Source organism: Nymphaea colorata, chromosome 3, assembly GCF_008831285.2.
Source record: "Nymphaea colorata isolate Beijing-Zhang1983 chromosome 3, ASM883128v2, whole genome shotgun sequence".
NCBI lineage: Eukaryota > Viridiplantae > Streptophyta > Magnoliopsida > Nymphaeales > Nymphaeaceae > Nymphaea > Nymphaea colorata.
In genome coordinates, this window is record NC_045140.1 from 25,870,146 (window position 1) to 25,886,452 (window position 16,307).

At 38.1% G+C, this 16,307-nt stretch overlaps 2 protein-coding genes and 1 pseudogene across 2 annotated transcripts; 2 read left to right on the forward strand and 1 right to left on the reverse strand.

The window, feature by feature from the left end:
* Positions 1-16,307, reverse strand: part of LOC116250420 (shikimate O-hydroxycinnamoyltransferase-like) — a 41,937-nt pseudogene that overhangs the window by 17,804 nt on the left and 7,826 nt on the right.
* On the forward strand, positions 813-4,101 carry LOC116250608 (shikimate O-hydroxycinnamoyltransferase-like). Its single transcript, XM_031624361.2, has 3 exons — positions 813-909; positions 2,045-2,460; positions 2,989-4,101. Exons 2-3 carry the CDS (start codon positions 2,050-2,052, stop codon positions 3,889-3,891), a joined length of 1,314 nt encoding a protein of 437 aa, XP_031480221.1. The 5' UTR covers positions 813-909; positions 2,045-2,049; the 3' UTR covers positions 3,892-4,101.
* On the forward strand, positions 9,274-12,244 carry LOC116250607 (shikimate O-hydroxycinnamoyltransferase-like). Its single transcript, XM_031624360.2, has 3 exons — positions 9,274-9,372; positions 9,517-9,930; positions 11,118-12,244. The coding sequence occupies exons 2-3, from the start codon at positions 9,520-9,522 to the stop codon at positions 12,018-12,020; spliced, it is 1,314 nt and encodes a 437-aa protein (XP_031480220.1). The 5' UTR covers positions 9,274-9,372; positions 9,517-9,519; the 3' UTR covers positions 12,021-12,244.

The window sequence follows — 16,307 nt, forward strand, 5'->3', positions numbered from 1 at the left end:
AACTTCTATACTTTTGGCCAAACCATGGTGGAGTTAGACATGTGAGAAGATGTTACTTGTCACTTGAAGGGTAGGAGGAAATGTCTTACTAGTCAACTGCAGCAATGGAAAGCTCAAGCTTCAAGGTGGGAGCAAACTTGTAATTTGCATATGTTGGTGCCCCTTGAAATCTAAAATTCTTTTAATTAGTTTTCCTCAGAAAAAAACACCTGGCTTGCCAGTAGAACGAAGTATCGAAAATCATAATCATAAAAGAGAAGACTATGATCGATTCGGTTGATTTTGGATCGGCGTTTTTCGTGGTGTTTGCAATCAGACAGCATTTTTCGTGGTGTTTGCCCTCACCAATCTTGAATGACGAACACAAGTGCCCCTAGGCTAAGAAAACCTGGCTCCATCATTGCACAAGTAAACTATTTTGTGATTGTCCTCTCTATCTTGTGTTGATCCACAATTTTGCACAAGAAACTTGGGAGCGAGATTCATATATCATAAATCATCTTGTCCAGGGATGCCATAGCATCATATTACAAGTTAGTGGCTATTGAAAGGCCCCCATCATTTGAAAGACTGCGGAAGATGGACATACAAACCTTGAAAGTTGTGATGGCAGGCAGAGGCAAAGGCAGGTGTGGGCAACATGGGGGCAATTGCCTACACGAACCCACAAAAGGCACTTTTTTTTACATGACACCACCGGGTAACTTTTCTCACCTACATGTCATCGTGCCATTTCTCATCAAACAGAAATGGGAGATTGTCCAAACCTAACCGTCCTTAAATCTGCGGTTCAGTACTTGTGCTTCAATAACTGTCATTCTTATTCGCTCTTGATATAGTGCTAGTGTTAAGGTCTCTCTTGATCGATCTTCTGCTCGCCTAGGGAGACTTCCGCTTCACTCAATTCCCGTGAGACCTTTTCCAAAATGCCCAACTCTCAATTTCAAAACAATGTTTCTTGCCTTTCTCTGCCTTTGTGTTCCCTTTTCTATTTCTCGCTCTGTATGTTTGCCTGTCTTTTGTTTTCGTGCATGTGCTTTTCTGTTCTTTTTTATTCATTTATATCTTGAATCCAGAGCTCAAGAAGCAGTTCTAAGTGGAATATCTGATCTAGATTTAGAAGATACAGAATTTATCATTCATGTGAGCACCACTGAATGGGCACACTCATCACTTATATGGGCATTAATTGAGCACCACTGAATGGCACACTCATCACATATATGGGCATTAATTGCCTAAATCATTGTGTGTGTCTGGGGATACTTATGTCTAGGAGTTACAGATACTCCATATTTTAAATTCATGGATCTGATGTAGATCTAATGTAGCATATTATTATTTATGTGGCAAAAGGAACATAGTCTAATCCATTGTTTATCAAACTAAGGATCTAAATCAGACCTAAAATCCACACTTAATATCATTTACTTTTTTTTATTGATAAAAGGTAAAATTTATGATTGGAGGGAATAGAGTTTAAAAACATTGTAAGACATAGCCATAATTTTTGTAGAAAAAAATCAATGCAATCAATAAGTAGTTTGTCTGCGGTCTCATGTGCAGTTTATATCAAGAAATTCTCAATTAAACAGTGAAAAAGTTTGTTATTTTCCTGCACATCATCATCCCATTTTATTGATTCTTGTTCGGTGCCGTGGTGCAGCCATCCTTAATGAAAGGGCAAACTGATCATTTTTACATGGAGAAGACTTGGTTACATTGAAAAGTCAACTTTGTTTGTTCATTTGAATATAGAATAACAGTGCTTCTGCTACTATTATTATTATCTTCAAAAGCATGTCAATTTTTTGCTTGTTGCTCAATTCTGTCCTTAAACAATTTCATGAAGGACTCTTATACACACTAAACCTACTGCTAATTAACCACAAGGAAAATTGCCATAGATAAGGAAAATTGTAAAGGGGTGGTAAATATCATAATCAAAATATACCGAAGGACTTTTCGTGGAAGGATCTTTTTTTTAAAACAGTTTCAAAGCTTAGGAAAACATTGTTATTCTATGATATTCTTTGTTTTGCAGGAAAAATGAAAATTGTCGTGAGAGATTCGACCTTCGTCCCTCCATCTAGTGAGATGCCTCGACAAGGGCTATGGCTCTCAAAGTTGGACCGTGCAATGGTCAGTGCTCATGTCCCGTGCGTCTACTTTTACAGACCAAACGGTAGCAGCAATTTCTTCGACACTAAAGTGATGAAAGAATCTTTGGGAAGAGCCCTCATTCCCTTCTATCCTTTCGCTGGAAGACTACGTCGCCGCGAGGATGGTCCATTAGAGATCAACTGCAACGGAGATGGCGTTCTCTTTGTGGAGGCAGATGCAGAGGGTGAGATAGATGATTTTGGAGACTTCGCTCCCTCCATGGAGCTCAGGCAGCTGATCCCTAAAGTTGACTACCAAAATCAAGACATCTCCTCCTACCCTCTCCTCATGCTTCAGGTAACAATTAGTAATTGACATCTCATAATTAGGCCAAGGACATGTAACCAATATTAGAACCGAAGGGACGATATATATATACACTAGACACTTAGGTCAATGATAAAACCAGACCCTTTACATTTCTGTATATTAAATTTATGTTGGTTATGATTTCAAGAGGCCATTTGTTCGATGTTTCACTTTTGGGATCCAGATCTAGTTCACATTTTCATATAAGAACCTGCTTTTACCCAATTCTACCTAATCCAGTTGTATGTAATGTGCTACCAGCGGATTCAACTTTTTGAAAACTGAATTGGGATCTTTTTAATGTAAGATACCGAATTTATGTGCAGCAAGATCGGATGTTTTATGGGTGTTTGTTATTCTCATATGTAAGATCAAATGTGATTTGAGATAACTAGGAATTTTAGATACGATGACTTGATGTTATATATATATATATATATCTCAAATCCTCTTTTTCACATGATGTTGAAATCTAGTGTGTTTGCTCTAAGGTTCACCTGATCATTAAAATGGTAGGTCACATTCTTCAAATGCGGAGGAGTCTGTCTCGGGGTTGGTATGCATCATTTGGTGGTGGATGCATGTGGGTTCATACATTTCATGAACTCTTGGTCTGATGTGGCTCGGGGCATGGAGGTAATTTGCCCCCCAATCGTAGAGCGGACCATCTTAAGGGCAAGGAACCCACCAAGGCCCGCCTTTGAGCACCCAGAGTACAAGGCACCAGAACGGAGGGTACTTGCAGAGGTTCCGTTGGAGCAAAAACTCCTAAATACCCCAATCTCTGGGGCAATTTTCAAATTCAGCAGAGATCAACTGGTCAGGCTCAAGGAGAAGGTCAAGGAAGGTGACAATAGCACTACCAGGTATACTACATTTAACAGCCTGGCTGTGCACATCTGGAGGTGTGTTTGCCTGGCCAGAGGCCTTGATGATCTGCAGCTCACCAAGTTAAAGGTTTCCGTAGATGGCCGGAAAAGACTCCGGCCGGAGATCCCAAACCATTACTTCGGGAATGTGGTCTACACTATGGTTGTGCCACTGGTCTCCGGCGATCTCAAATCGCAACCTATGCATTATGCTGCCAGCAAGGTCCACGATGCGTTGCTTAGGATGGATGACGATTACTTGCGGTCGGCACTCGACTACCTCGAGCAGCAGCCCGACCTGGGTGAATTGTTTGATAGGGCTGCCCTCCAAAGAAGGTCGGATTTGAGCATTAATAGTTGGGCCAGGCTGCCGGTCCACGATGCTGATTTTGGGTGGGGAAAACCCATCTATATGGGAACCGTGTTCCTAACAGTCGATGGAATGGGGTTGGTTTTGCCTAGCCCTTCCGATGATGGCAGCCTTTCGGTAGTGATCACCTTGCAAACTGACACGATGAGATCTCTCGAAAAGTTGATTTACGATATATGAATCTTGCTCCTTGCTTTCCTGGATCTTATGATCACGTCTTTGGATTGGTACTCTTCCTTGTGTGGATCTTGCCTCCACGTGAAAACGATGTATCCCCAGCTACTTTCTTCTTGTTTATGTCCTATTTGCTTTGCCTTAACTTGTTTGTTTTTCCTCTTCTTCCTGTTTGAAGTGGTAGATGCCACAAACAAATAAATAGCCTTGATTTCATCTTGCCTTTGGAATATTTTCTTGTGGATTGAATGCTATATCACATGTGAAAGAGTCACTCAGTGTACAAAAGCTCCTCTCTTGTGACAAAAGTAATCTGGTTGCTCTTGCAAACCGCCTCCTAGTGTTGGTTGAGTGGTGCCTTTTTTTTTCTTCTTCACGACAAGTAAAATTTATGTTCTCGCCGTTGTTAGTTTTTTATATATGATAAAAAAAAAATTTTATTTGAAATTCGCTCAAACTTATAAACGACCCAAGCTCAAGTAGTGTTCAAAACTCAACTTAAGCCCATCTGAGGCCATGTTTGAGATTGGATTAAGGAAGCCGAGCCGAGCTCAAGCATGTCTACCCCGAGCCAGACTCGAGCCCCAGCTCGCTTAAGATCTGTGCACCGCTACTTATGAAAATTGGAAACTGAAGATCTATGGATGATAAAAAAGACGATTCCTCGCAACTGAAGATTTTGATAGAAGGGTCTCCTTTTCCTCTCGTTGACACACAAAAAGAAGGAAAAAGAAACAAGGAAAAGAGAGAGAGAGAGAGAGAGATGGGCCTTGTTACTGGACACCAGCAACCACGAGGTGAACGACTTCTTTCATATAAGAGAGAGAGGTCAAACAATAGCTAGGCACGAAAAGGAAAATTCCATTATACTTCTTTTTTTTCATTTTGAAAGATTGTGCTTCACTTTTAGATCCTAGGTGAATCGAGACTTTAAATATCAGGATATCAGTTCAATAGATTTCAGGTTTCTAGTTTGAAAGATGCATAGGTTACAACAATAATTGGTTCGAATTCACGTTTCTTAATTCATTTACGGATTTATGGTCAGACCCTCATCCCCACTACGGATGAAGGCAACAAGAAGGATCTTAAATTCATGGTTTTAAATACATAAGTTCACAAACGACAGCTGTCATGGTAAAGTTCACATTGCGGAAATAACCAGCCGGTAGCGGTGGCCGGAGCTGCGAGCAGCCATCCATGGCCATGCACAGCTTGATTTCTGGCTATGCAAACGCATCTCCATATGTGCCCGGACAGCATCTCACAGGAACTGTAGCTGATGGAATTCTCTCCTTCATTGACCTTCTTCTTTAACTTGGTTAATTGGTCGCTGGTCAGTTTGAAAATTGCAACAGATGGAGGGGTGGTTTGGGGCTTTCCAGGTGGTATCTCTGCAGGAATCTTGTTTTTCATTTGGAGAGAAGCTGATACTCTATGTGGGGGAAGGCAGACATTGGAGGATCCCTTGCCCTTCAGATGGTCCGATCAATGAACAGGAGGGAATTCACTTCCATGCCAATCCGTCGGTAACTGTATGATGGATACCTAGACCAAGAGACGCTCCCCCGCACTTGAAAAAGGTGACCTGCCATGAACAAAACAAGCAGGGCAGAAACAGAGGAAAGAAACCGACGCAAAACCAAAGGCGCAATCACTCATTTCATTTCATTATACTTATTATTGTTACAAAAAGAATCACAATAACACAGCACTAACAAATTCTGTGAGTTGTCAAGAGTGCACGGAAATAACTAGAAGCACCACTCTATTGATGGCGATGGGCAAAAGCTGGTGTGGGCAACATGAGGGCAATTCCCTACATGAACCCACAAAAAACACTTTTTTTCTCACCTACATGTCATCATGCCATTGTCGGTTTATGCCCAGCAATTTATGTGGTTAGATCTAACCAGAAATGGGAGATTGTCCAAACCTAACCGTCCTTAAATCTGCGGTTCTGCACTTGTGCTTCAGTAACCGTCATTCTTATTCGCTCTTGATTTAGTGCTAATGTTAAGGTCGATCATCTGCTCGCCTAGGGAGACTTCCGCTTCACGCTTGCCCTCTTGAGTTGTGCTTACTTACTCATTTCTTGTTGAACCTTTTCCAAAATGATCAACCCTCAATTTCGAAACAATATTTCTTGCCTTCCTCTGCCTTTGTGTTCCTTTTTCTATTTGTCGCTCTGTATGTTTGCATGTCTTTTGTTTTCGTGCATGTGGTTTTCTGTTCTTTTTTATTCATTTATATCTTGAAGATACAAACTTTATCATTCATGTGAGCACCACTGAATGGGCACACTTATCACTTACTTGGGCATTAATTGCCTAAATCATTGTGCTACTTGAATTGTTTACAACTGGATGTGGCTTAAAGGTATATACTTCAAATATTTGTTTGGAATTTAGTAGTGTCGGTTAATAATCTAGGTGAGCTTGCGCACATGTGTTTTGTAAGTAATGGCCCGATGCAACCGAAGATCCCAGAAGTAATGGAAATATACATACTAAACGTACTGATAATTAACTGCAAGGATCTTATTGGCATGCCTCAAGGGGTGTAATATAGCTGGTCAGGCAGGCGGGCATGTAAAAGACATGTATCATGTTCGATTCCTATGGTTACTAATTTTCTAGACCATAAAAAAATTGTGATACTCTAATTGATAGGTATCCACCCAAGTCCCGATTCAACCAAAGACCTCAAAAGCAGTGGAAATATACATACTAAACGTACTGATAATTAACCATAACCATAAGAACCTTACTAAGATGCCTCAAGGTGCATAATGAAGCTGGTCAGACAGCTGGACATGTAAAAAGCATGTAGCATGTTTGATTGTTGTGGGCATGACTTCTGAACCATAAAAAGAGGAATTATGGTACTTTGATTGATAGATATCCATCCAGCCAAGTCCCGATTCGAAGACCCTAGAAGTAGGGGAAATGGGAGAGACCTTCGAATATTTTTCAGGCCGTGGGTTGTTAACTTCCTGCTCACCTGAAAGACCTTATTGCCATAGATAAAGAAAATTTTAAAGGCGTGGTAAATATCATAATCAAAATATACCGATGGACTTTTCAAGGAATGATCTTTTTTAAAACAGTTTCAAAGTTTAGGAAAACATTGTTATTCTATGATATTCTTCATTATGCAAGGTTAATCTAGTTGCATGTAGATTCAAATTCTATTCTTTAAAACTTAATTCATATATCTTTCTACTGTAAGACACCAAATTTATATGTAGCAAGATCATATGTATAGAGAGATCGAGTTGTCGCACACACATAAGGATGCACCGAAGGTAAAAAGAAGGAGGGTTGTGGTATTTTCAAAATTTTTTTTATAAAATAATTTACATTTTAGATTTTTTAACATTGTTACAATCCATTGAAACAGAAACCCCAAAATACCCAACTGTCTGGGGCAATTTTCAAATTCAGCAGAGACCAGCTAGTCAGGCTCAAAGAGAAGGTCAATGAAGGAAACACCAGCACTACCAATTATACTACCAAATTGATGGCACAAATGCTAAATAGCATACTGAACATCTTATTAGGGATGATACATACATATATATATATATATATATATCAAATAATAAGACAACATTGGAGAACAAGAAAGAAAAGAAAAAAACAAGTGTGTGTATGCACGCACGCACAAGGATTGGGACAAGCATAAGGATTTTTCTGTAGGTGGGTCTTTTAAAATATAAATATGAAGAATTGATCAATGTCCTTCACTAAGACACAACTACCAAATATATATATATATATATATATATATAGAAACTAAAATCCTTGTGCTCTCCCTACTTTGGGATATATATATATATATAAGGAAAGTTAATTGGATTACCCCCGCATAAATGCGCGAAGGGGGGCACATTTATTTAGTGGCCAGTTGTAAATCATTGATTATGTAACTGCAACAATAGGCAATGAATAAAAGACTTTAAATTTTTTGTAGGAAAGTTTCTCCATTTAATTTGAATCAAACAGGGGTTAGGTGCACACGAATGGGGAAAAGAATAATTTAATCAGTCAATCATCACAATGGCAGCCGCGATGATGTCCCCAAAGAGCTCAAAGTTAAGAGGATGAGTTTTCTTGGCTTTTTTAACTTGGGAAAAGGAATAACCTTTTACCATCAATGAAAGATGAAGATCTAGGGGTACACAGAGTGTCCGTGCCGAAGGAAAATGGACGGGAATGTGGAAAATTCGAAAATATCAAACTGATGCTTGAAATAATGATAATGTTGAGGACTATTTTGAGAAAACTTCGTTTGGGTACTGTATAGTCTTTTTTTTTTAATTTTATTTCTATAAAAAGTCAGTGTAAAACTAAAAATATGTTAATCAAAGGCACAAAAAATCGTGCACCAATATAGCACATGTAACCAGGTTGAAAATGTAATTGAGGGAAAATTAGTAAATGTATTCAAAATTTGCATTAAGTTTTTTAAATTCCGTTTATCTGCTCTCCAAGAATACATAAATCTGATTGCATTTAAAACCCCACATGTGGTTTTATATCTTTATACATTAAAGTTTGAATTGGATTAGGTAATATCCGTTTAGTCAAATTTAGTTGTTATATCCAGTTATTGCTTTGATTTCGTATTCATGTTTGGTGGTCGCAGACAAATATGTATATTTATGAAATTCAACCGGAGCTGAAACACATAATATCTGACATTTCCAACTAATTGGTCGGATCCATGTTGAGTTCCAGACTTAGTTTTGGATTTGGTGATGACCCGAGCCGCATCCACCGCGGGTCGGAGCTGTCGGATTACAATTTGCATCCGTTTTGTTCTCAGATAATTCCGTTTCAGTTTCCTAATTTCCGAAGCAAAACATCTCGTTTGTTTAATAAAAATAATTTCCTAAAAATTGAGCACTTAGATAGATTCTGGTATATATATCAAACGCCCCTTAAAGATTTCTTATTGCCAATGCCAAGTCCCTCCCCTAGGATGTAGTTTCCTATAGTAAAATAAAAAAGGAACGATGTTGCCAAAATTTGTAGCCTACGGTTGTATTCATAATTTTACGCGGAATTATCCTGTATTCATCTTTTCAACTGCACCATAAGAATAAATATAAAACTAGTTTTAAGTAATCAAAAGTTACGGAGGGACAAATACTGACCAAATGGTAGGGAACTGAATTTTGAGGATTAATTGTGGTAAGGATCCTTGGGATGATCGGACATCTTAGCCCAAGTCAGATCCGGGCCTCTGACAGGGTTTGGTCAATATAGTGAGGTCTGGTGAAAGAGGAAATGAGAACAATACCTATCCTTCAACAACTGTCTTTCAACAACTGTCTCTCTGGCGGTGCCAATAAGAAGAGGCGGAGCAACAACTGTCTCTCTCGTGGTGTCAAGAAGAAGAAGAGAAGGAGCTACAATTGAGGCCAGGCAATTACTCGATCTTCTGCTCACCTAGGGACACTTTCAGTTGCCATTTGCCCTCGTGAGTTATGCCTCCTCACTCAATTATTGTTGGACCTTTTTCCGAATGTATAATATGCAATATCTGTTGGCTTTCTCTGCCTTAACTTGTGTTCCTATTTCTATTTCTCTATCTTTCGTTCGCCGTCTTTTTTTGTCTGTGCAGGAAATGAAGATTATGGTGCGAGATTCGAGCTTGGTCCTTCCTTCTAGTGAGACCCCTCGGCATGGGCTGTGGCTCTCAAATTTGGACCGCGCAATGTTCATGGTTCACGTCCCCAGTGTCTACTTTTATAGACCAAACGGCAGCAACAACTTCTTCGACAGTAAAGTGATGAAAGAGTCTTTGGGTAGAGCTCTCGTTCACTTCTATCCTCTCGCTGGAAGACTACGCCGCCGCGAGGATGGCCCATTGGAGATCGAGTGCAACGGAGGTGGCGTTCTCTTTGTGGAGGCAGATGCAGAGGGTGAGATAGATGATTTTGGAGACTTTGCTCCCTCCATGGAGCTCAGGCAGTTGATCCCTGAAGTTGACTACCAAAATCAAGACATCTCCTCCTACCCTCTCCTCATGCTTCAGGTAACAATTAGTAATTGACATCTCACTTTTCAAAAGTTTTCTCTAACTTTGCTTTCTTCTCTTAGTTTGACCAAGGACATGCAACCAACTAGCGAGAACCAAAGGACCGGTTGATGGCGGTTATATATATATATATATATTGAAGACCGTTCGATTCGCCATCATGCATAGTTTAAAGAAAAACAAGAAAAAAAAAGATGAACATCCTGGCTAGATGGCTGGGTGATTATGAAAAGGTAGAATGGTTGTTATCTCTTTTATATATATATATATAAGAGTTTGACAACTTGTTAAGTATTTATAACAATATTACAAGGGCCTTGTTAAGTATTTATAACAATATTACAAGGGCAATTCAAGTCATGTGGGCACTACCGAGATCAAAGGTGATTTGAGATCAGTAAGAATCTCAGATCCAATGATTTGAGGAATGACCCGTTCAATTGGACCTCCACTATGAGGTTTTTTCTATATATGTAGTGGGGATCTCAAATCCTCTTCTTCACATGATGGTGAAATTTAGTGTTGGTTTACTCTATGGGTCCCACAAGAAAGGAATTTCCTATTAGCCTTGGGCTTGAGATCCAAGCATATGGAATTCTAGTAGAGCACTTTGGTGCCTAAGTACTATTTCTTTACTAGATCTGATTAGACAAATCTGACATGGGCTTGGTAGTAAGGCGTATCCAATTTATTTATAAACATAGGCAAGGTTGGAGGTCCCATTATTTTTCTAAGGAAAATGGTTTTGCAATAGTCAACATTTTGCAATTTCAACATCAAAAGTGTAGCTGGTTCAAGGCCATGTATAGGCTTGATCTGTGCTCCTGTTGCATTTAGAGATGTCGATGAATCAAATTCAAATCAGATATACCTTTAACCATATATATTCATATTAAAATTTGAATAAAGAAAATAGTTCCTAAATCTGAATCCAAATTTTAGACCGAATGTGGCCAATTTTTAAACTGTAGGAACGATATTTGTTTAAAACAAAATCCAATCTGAATCTAAACCTTATCAGATGTTTATATATATCCAAATCAGAATATAAACAATTGTCACTTCTTGAATCCAAATTTGATCTAGATACAAACTTTTTTTTTTTTTCAAAATCAAAATTTTTGAAACAGTTCTGTTAAATATCTATCTAATTTAGATATATTGACATCCTTTTACTGCATTAGGTCACATTCTTCAGGTGCGGAGGAGTCTGTCTTGGGGTTGGTATGCATCATTCGGTGGCGGATGCATGTGCGTTCCTACATTTTATGAACTCTTGGTCTGATGTGGCTCGTGACATGGAGGTAATTTGCCCACCAATCATAGAGCGGACCATCTTAAGGGCAAGGAACCCACCAAGGCCGGCCTTTGAGCACCCCGAGTACAAGGCGCCAGAACTCAGGTTACCTGCAGAGGTTTTGTCAGAACAAAAACCGGAAAATACTCAACTCTGTGGGGCAATTTTCAGATTCAGCAGAGACCAACTAGTCAGGCTCAAGGAAAAGGTCAAGGAAGGTGACAATAGCACCACCAGGTATACTACCATTAACAGCCTGGTTGTGCACATCTGGAGGTGTGTTAGCCTGGCCAGAGGCCTTGATGATCTGCAGCCAACCAAGTTAACGGTTTCCGTGGATGGCCGGAAAAGACTCCGGCCGGAGATCCCAAACTATTACTTGGGGAATGTGGTCTACACTGTGGTTGTGCCACTGGTCTCCGGCGACCTCAAATCGCAACCTATGCATTATGCTGCCAGCAAGGTCCACGATGCATTGCTGAGGATGGATGACGATTACTTGCGGTCGGCACTCGACTACCTCGAGGAGCAGCCTGACCTGGGTGAGTTGGTTGACAGGGCTGGCTTCCAAAGAAGGTTGGACTTGAACATTTCTAGTATGGCCAGGCTGCCGGTCTATGATGCTGATTTTGGGTGGGGAAAGCCGATCCATATGGGGACCGTGGTCGCAACCGTCGATGGTTTGGTGTACATTCTGCCTAGCCCTTCCGATGATGGTAGCCTTTCGGTAGTCATCACCTTGCAAACTGATGCGATGAGATCTCTTGAAAAGTTGATTTACGTTATATGAATCTTCCTCCTTGCTTTCCTGGATCTTATGATCTCGTCTTTGGATTGGTACTCTTCCTTGTGTGATCTTTCCTCCACTTGAAAATGATGTATCCCCAGCTACTTTCTTCTTGTTTATGTCCTATTTTCTTTGCCTGAACTTGTGTGCTTTTCCTCTTCTTCCTGATTTGAAGTGGTAGATGCCACAAACAAATGAACTGCCTTGATTTCATCTTGCCTTTGGAATATTCTCTTGTGGATTGAATGCTATATCACATGTGGATTGTGACAAAAGTATTCTGGTTGCTGTTGGTTCAGTGGTGCCTACTTTTTCTTCTTTTCCACAAGTAAAATTTATGTTCTCGCTGCTGTTAGTTTTTTCTATATTATAAAAAAAATATTTTTATTTGAAATTCGCTTCAAACTTATAAACGACCCAAGTTCAAGTAGTGTTCAGAATTCAACTTAAGCCCATCCCAAGCCACCTTTCAGATTGGGTTAAAGAAGCAGAGCCGAGATGAAGCTTGTCAACCCCGAGCCCCAGCGGCCCTAGCTCGCTTAAAAATATGTTTGTCATGTTAAAAATTGTGAAATTCTAAACAATGGTTTTTGGGTCGCTGAAATTATGATCACTCTTCGGAGGTAATAAACAGATCGTTTCTTTCCAAAGCAAGGTGGTCATCACTTGTCTCTCTCTCTCTCTCTCTGCTATTTACAGTTACTAAGTTCCAAAGGAAGAAGCTGAACATGTGCATATTAAGAGTTGCGTTATGGCAGATTAGAACGAGTACAATTCAAACCAAGATATTGCCAAGGAACTAAAGAGTAGGAGGATGAGTTCTTCTACGCCGCTTACCTTGTGAAAATTGGAAACTGAAGATCTATGGATGATAGAAAAGACGATTCCTCGCAACTGAAGATTTTGATAGAAGGGTCTCCTTTTCTTCTTGTTGACACACAAAAAGAAGGAAAAAGAAACAAGGAAGAGAGAGAGAGAGAGAGAGGGAGGATCCTCATCCCCACTATTAATGGATTTCAGGTTTCTTCCTTGAAAGATGCATAGGTTGCAACAATAATTGGTTCGAATTCACATTTCTTAATTAATTTACGGATTTATAGTCAGACCCTCATCCCCACTACGGATTAAGGCAACAAGAAGGATCTTAAATTCATGGTTTTAAATACATAAGTTCACAAACGCACTATGAATTCAGGTGGACTTCGCTTTAATTAGATCTAGCCTTCTATCTGATCTCTGATCTGAGCCGGGTAATGAAACCAGAGAGAGAGAGAGAGAATATGCAGTATTTGCAGTTTGTCACCAAATCCAAAACTAAATATGGAATTCGGATCGAGTTACATGGAAATGTTGGATATGCAGGCTTTCAACTCAGGATTCCGCTTTAGAAATTAATTCTATATCTGAATCTGAGTCCAAGTCATAATGTAAGTGGCTATCAACCATGTCGCCTTTGTAAATGGTAGACATAAACCATGTCTCCTACTGCTAAAATTTGTATGTAAATTTTAAAAACTTTCACTTAACCTATATAATAATTTTTAACTGTTAACTACTACTCTCACGGCTGCCATGTTTCCTTCCCCTCTTCCCCTTGACAGAAGCTGCGTGTACAATTTGTCTCGACTCTATTTGTTTCTGAAAAAATAAAATGAAATCAAATATATAGCTGAAAAAAAAATTTTAAAAATTCTAAAGAATTGCCGTAGCGGCCGATGGATCGAACCAATCCGCAACCAATGTGGTGCGATTCGATCAATTAAATTGATGTTTGCAACAATATTTAGATAAATACGAAATTTAATCTGATGTATATGGCCTTCATAATATTTTGATAAAGGAACAAGGGGTAAGGAGTTATTAGTTCAGCCTGAGTCGGAAACAAAATTCATACAACTGTAACTTTTTAGTTGCATCTGCTGACAAAACGGAAGCAAATTGTAATCCGAGAGCTCCGATTCGCGGTGGATGCGGTTCAGGACATCACCAAATCCAAAACTAAGTCCGGAACTCAACATGGGTCGGACCAACTCGTTGGGAATTTCAGATCTTATGTGTTTCAGCACCGGTTGAATTTCATAAATATACATATTTGTCTGCGAGGTTCAGCACACGACCACCAAACATGAATACGAAATCAAAGCAATAACTGGATATAACAACTAACAAGTATCTAAATTTGATTAAACAGATATTACCTAATCCAATTCAAACTTTAATATATAAAGATACAAAATGTGGGGTTTTAAATGGAATCAGATTTATGTGTTCTTGGAGATCAGATAAACGGAATTTAAAAAACTTAATGCAAATTTTCAATACGATTATTAATTTGAGTTCAAACAAATTAACTGTTCATACCCAAACCATTAAACCATCCATCAGCCCACCAACTTTCTTGAAAGCATTTTCGCGATTTTAGAACGTTTTAGCTTTAAGCGCAACCATTTTCGTTCTTCCTTCCTAAAGTGCGTTTGAGTTTTGGCATTTCGGTAGGAGTTAGGGCGGAGCCAAGATTTTTTCTCGGGGTGTGCCAGACGGTCCAACGAACTGTTTTATATATATATATATATATATATATATATATATATATATATATATATATATTGACTCACGCACTTTAAATAGTATTTGCAAATCGTAATGTAGTAGAAGTGAACATATGTCGTTATAATTGCCTACATCATGAACGTGAAGCACGACCTGTCCTACGGTATATTTTAATAATTATTTGTGCCATTAACACAAAGCACGATCTGTCCTAAACAAATAATGTTCTATTTTTAATACAGTGACTTAGTTGTGAATATAAAGTGGATATACAAAAATCACAACACAAAATGTAGCAAACAAATACATCTATAAACTCGAAAACCAAAAAATAAATATTACTTACCTAAAACAATCAGTTTTTTATTCTTTATATGTAACACAATCAGTTTTGTTTTGTTTTTATTGAAAATAGTTCCATATCTTCATTCATTCACCTGAACAATAAAATGTAAAAAAAAACTATATCATTTATTATGACAACTAAAAAATAAATATTAACATAAAAAGGATGCAACAAAATACTTTACCTATTGCAGTTGTGCTCTATGACTTTTTATCGTGTAAAAGACATCAATAATATCATTTGAATCAATCATTTGAGCAATTTCTTTCTCAATATACAAAAATTGACAATCTGCAAAGAATTCATCCTCCATTTTGTTATGCAACCTTGTTTTAATAAGTTTCATAGTAGAGAATTTCCTTTCTATGGTTGTAGTGGAGATAGGAAGCATTAGAATGATATTAAGCAACCTGTATAGGTAAGGATATCATTCACTTTCTTTTTACTATGTATCAATGCTTTACATATAGCTGATAGTGTAACCAAATTTTGAAAACTTAGATCATGACAATTATCATTCTTATAATTTTTCAATTGATAACGTAAACTCATCAAATCCGAGTTTAGAAAATCTTATACATCTCGTGCATTAAACGACTCATATTTATCTTTATGGTCAAATGTCGACATCAAACAAAGTATTTCCATAGAATTCTTATTAAATCTACTGTGCAACTCTACCGGCTGAGAATCAATGGCAACAATAAAAATATTGACATGAAAATGATGTCTTACTGTAATAAAATTACGTTCATGAGAAGAGTGTGATTCTCTGACAAAATATTAGACATTTATATCTGGAATGGGAATATCATGTGCTATACAAAATGTTCCCATAGTATCTTTAATCTCTCTAAGTTTTTATATGAACTTTTTTGAATTATAAATCATAGTCATTACATTTAGAATGTTTTGTCGTTTTATTTGCAATGTCTAATAAAGATTATCACTCTGTCCTAAAATTTCTTGTACTGAATGCAAAATAAATATAAAGTCAAATGATGTGATCATTTTCCACTTTCACCCTGTATTTGATATGTTGATCCATTGTCTCTTAAATTTTTCAATACTACACATGTTGCATTGAATATTTTTATCAAACTACATAAAAAATAAAAATGAGATCTCCATTTAGCATCACCAGGCCACTGCGATTATCTAATTTGATTAAGTCTTTTCTGTTTCAACCTCTTTTATAGTAATTCTAAATACAATTTCATTTGTATAAAATGTCTGTCAAGAATGTATAAAAAATATAGTGGTAGGTTGATTCTTTGTACATTGTAAGCCAACTTGTGCTCGTTTTCCCTTGATTGCAATCCCTTAGAGTTTACAAGTTTATAAGTTGGTGCGTCTGCCTCATGTTTGTCTACCTGCCTTCCAATGATCAAGTT